At 58.9% G+C, this 3061-nt stretch overlaps 1 protein-coding gene across 1 annotated transcript in view; it reads left to right on the forward strand.

Moving 5' to 3' along the window:
• NECTIN1 (nectin cell adhesion molecule 1) overlaps window positions 1-2046 on the forward strand; it is a 71254-nt gene extending 69208 nt beyond the window's left edge. The window contains exon 6 of the mRNA XM_004385618.1: window positions 1457-2046. Within this exon, the coding sequence (XP_004385675.1) occupies window positions 1457-2004 (548 nt within the window). The 3' untranslated portion in view covers window positions 2005-2046. The remainder of the gene's footprint in view (window positions 1-1456) is intronic.
• Window positions 2047-3061: the final 1015 nt, after the last annotated feature.

Raw genomic sequence — 3061 nt, forward strand, 5'->3', positions numbered from 1 at the left:
ACACACACACACACACACACACACACACACACACACACACACACACACGGTAGCTCCACCTCTGGGAGGAGGGATGGGCTCCTAGGAGGAGCTCAATTCTGGTGGAGTGAGTGACGCTGAGTCAGGAATAAGCTCGTGGCACCAGGCTCCCAGTGGCCGGAACATATGCTCAAACTAACCCTTTTACCTTGGCCTGAAGAGAGGAGGAGAGAGAAGCCCAGATCAGCCTTCTGGGCTTGCCCTGACGACTTGCTGACCTGGACTCCAAGGCCAGCCACGGTCTCCGATGCCACCCTGTGGTGATGCTGGGAACCACCTCCCCTAGCCATGCCTTGGGACCCCTTTGGCCTCTGGCATGGCTTCACCCACCTTCCCAGGCAGAACAGTACTCTAGCCAGACCCACTAGCAAAGGAAATTGCCCATCCAGCCTTCTCTTCCTCCCACCTGCTTCCTTTCACCTCCTTCCACCTTTCCTGCCTTCTTGTCTCCACTCTGTCCTCCGTGTGCATGCATTTGTACACACGCGCTCATCACACAGTGACCAGGCTGTGAGCACCTACATTGCTCTCCTGTGTCTACTTGTGTATGGTCTCTTTGCTGGGTGCACATAGGCCTTCACTCTCCCTCTCTGCCCTGCCTGCTCTGTGCCTGTACCCCACAATGCTGGCTGTCTTCTGCTGGCAGCATCCCTGGCCCCACCTTGCCCTGCAGGGCCAGACCACGGCCAAGAACCACAGCCCTCACTTCTTGGCACCTGATTGGCACTCACAGGGCACCTGCTGGGCCAGTACTTGGGAACCCATTCTTCTCCCTGTGCCCAGGGGACAGGCAAAATCAAGTGTGGAGCACTCAGCCTCCTCCAGGTTTGAACTGAGTCTAGGAAGCCAGGAACTAAAGTCAGTTGTTGGGGCACAGTGCCCGCCACGTGTTGAGCAGACGGACGGTGGTGACTTCACATGCAGGAGCACCAACTCTGCATCATTGGCTGTGTGGCCTTGGGCAAGTTACTTAACCTCTCTAAACCTCAATTCCTCATTAAATGAAGTTGGTGGCATACCTACCTCCAAGGGTGCTGGGAGGATTCGTGAGCTGCAGTGCTGCGCAGGGCATGGCATTGGGGCAGCACTGGCGCATGTCCTTCCTGGACCCCTAGTAGGCTGAACCTGGCTGGCACCACATCCAAGGAGAAAGTTGGGGTAGAAGATTGTCATTCTTCACTTCTCTCTTCCTGCCTGTCTCTCCCTCCAACTACCAATCCTGCAGTTCGGTGGGGTTCCTGGAGGGGTGGGGTACCCAGGGTCTCAGGTATGAAGCTGTTCAGACCTGGGGTGCGTGCGCATAGCCTGTCTTCACGCCACCTGCCCCCTTCCTGGCCTTTCCCTCCCCTGCCTCCCTGCCGCCTGCCCCAGAAACAGACACTGACTCTGTCCCCCTCCACCTCTTTTCCTCATCCAGAATTCCCCTACACCCCATCTCCTCCCGAATACGGGCGGCGCGCCGGGCCTGTGCCCACAGCCATCATTGGGGGCGTGGCGGGGAGCATCCTGCTGGTGCTGATTGTGGTCGGCGGGATCGTGGTCGCCCTGCGCAGGCGCCGCCACACCTTCAAAGGCGACTACAGCACCAAGAAGCACGTGTACGGCAACGGCTACAGTAAGGCGGGCATCCCCCAACACCACCCACCCATGGCCCAGAACCTGCAGTACCCCGATGACTCGGATGACGAGAAGAAGGCCGGCCCGCTGGGGGGAAGCAGCTATGAGGAAGAAGAGGAGGAGGAGGGCGGTGGTGGGGGCGAGCACAAGGTGGGCGGCCCCCACCTGAAATACGACGAGGACGCCAAACGGCCCTACTTCACTGTGGATGAGGCAGAGGCCCGTCAGGACGGCTATGGTGACCGGACTCTGGGCTACCAGTACGACCCTGAGCAGCTGGACTTGGCTGAGAACATGGTTTCTCAGAACGACGGGTCTTTCATTTCCAAGAAGGAGTGGTACGTGTAGCCCACTCTCCAGAGCCTCTTGTCTGCACCCACTTCTCCCCAGCCCCCACCCGCACGCCCCCTGCCCGCCCCCCACAGCCCGCTCCTCAAGAGCTCAACTGACTTACCAAGCTGCCCAGAGCCAGCCCCAAACTCCTGGGGAGCCAGGGGAGCCCAGGGCAGACACGACTTGGCTTTGTTTTTTATCTCCTCCCCCTTCCCGACCCTTCCCTATGGTGTTGTGTTCACCTGTGGCTTTGGTGTTGCTGTACCTTTCCTTTACTGCCCCCACCCGCCTGCCCTCTGTGCAGGGAGCCCTGTTCTCGTCTTGTGTTCCTGGGCGTCCCTCCAAGGTTTGGGGAGCCCGCCCTCCCCGCCCCCCAACACTGGAATTTGTGTTCTCTTCATTGGAGGTGGAAGGCAAAAGGGGCTCCAGGAGGAAAACCCCCACCCCACCCCCAGATGCTGCTCCTCCTTTCCCAGGGAGAGGGAACCAGCCTGCACCACACACTGTCGGAGCCGGGGTTGGACCCCTGGTCTAGAAAGCGATTGTTCCCCAGAGGTAGGGGTGGGGGTGTGGCTTCTCCAGAGCACCGAGGGGAGTCTTATTTGCTAAGTGAATCAAGTTGAGGTCCCCACTTGGGACCTTGGGCAGTGTGTTTGCTGGTGAGGTTGAGTTTACATTTTTTTCTTCATTGGCCTACAGAGAGTTAGATGAGTTAGTTGGCCCAGCTCTGGTGTGTCCCTCGTCTTTCACCCCTCCCACCTGCCCCCACACATAGTGGGACTGCAGGGTGGGTTCTGCCTGCACTTCCTGTCTGCCTCCACCACACACACACACACACACATACAGACATGTACACCCCACTGGTGGCCGCCCTGCCCTTCCCTGGGGTCACATGCCTTACCTAGGCTGTCACTGCCCAAGGCTCATCCTCTCTGCACCACCTCTTCTCCCTTCTCAGCTGAGAATGGGGGCAGCCGTTAGAAGCTTTTGGGGCAGCTGAGATTAGGCCCCCTGGTACCTCTGCCCTAGGATCTCAGATCTGGCCCCAAACTGCCTCTCACGGCATAGAAGT

This window comes from Trichechus manatus, unplaced genomic scaffold (genome assembly GCF_000243295.1).
Source record: "Trichechus manatus latirostris isolate Lorelei unplaced genomic scaffold, TriManLat1.0 scaffold00143, whole genome shotgun sequence".
Classification (NCBI taxonomy): domain Eukaryota; kingdom Metazoa; phylum Chordata; class Mammalia; order Sirenia; family Trichechidae; genus Trichechus; species Trichechus manatus.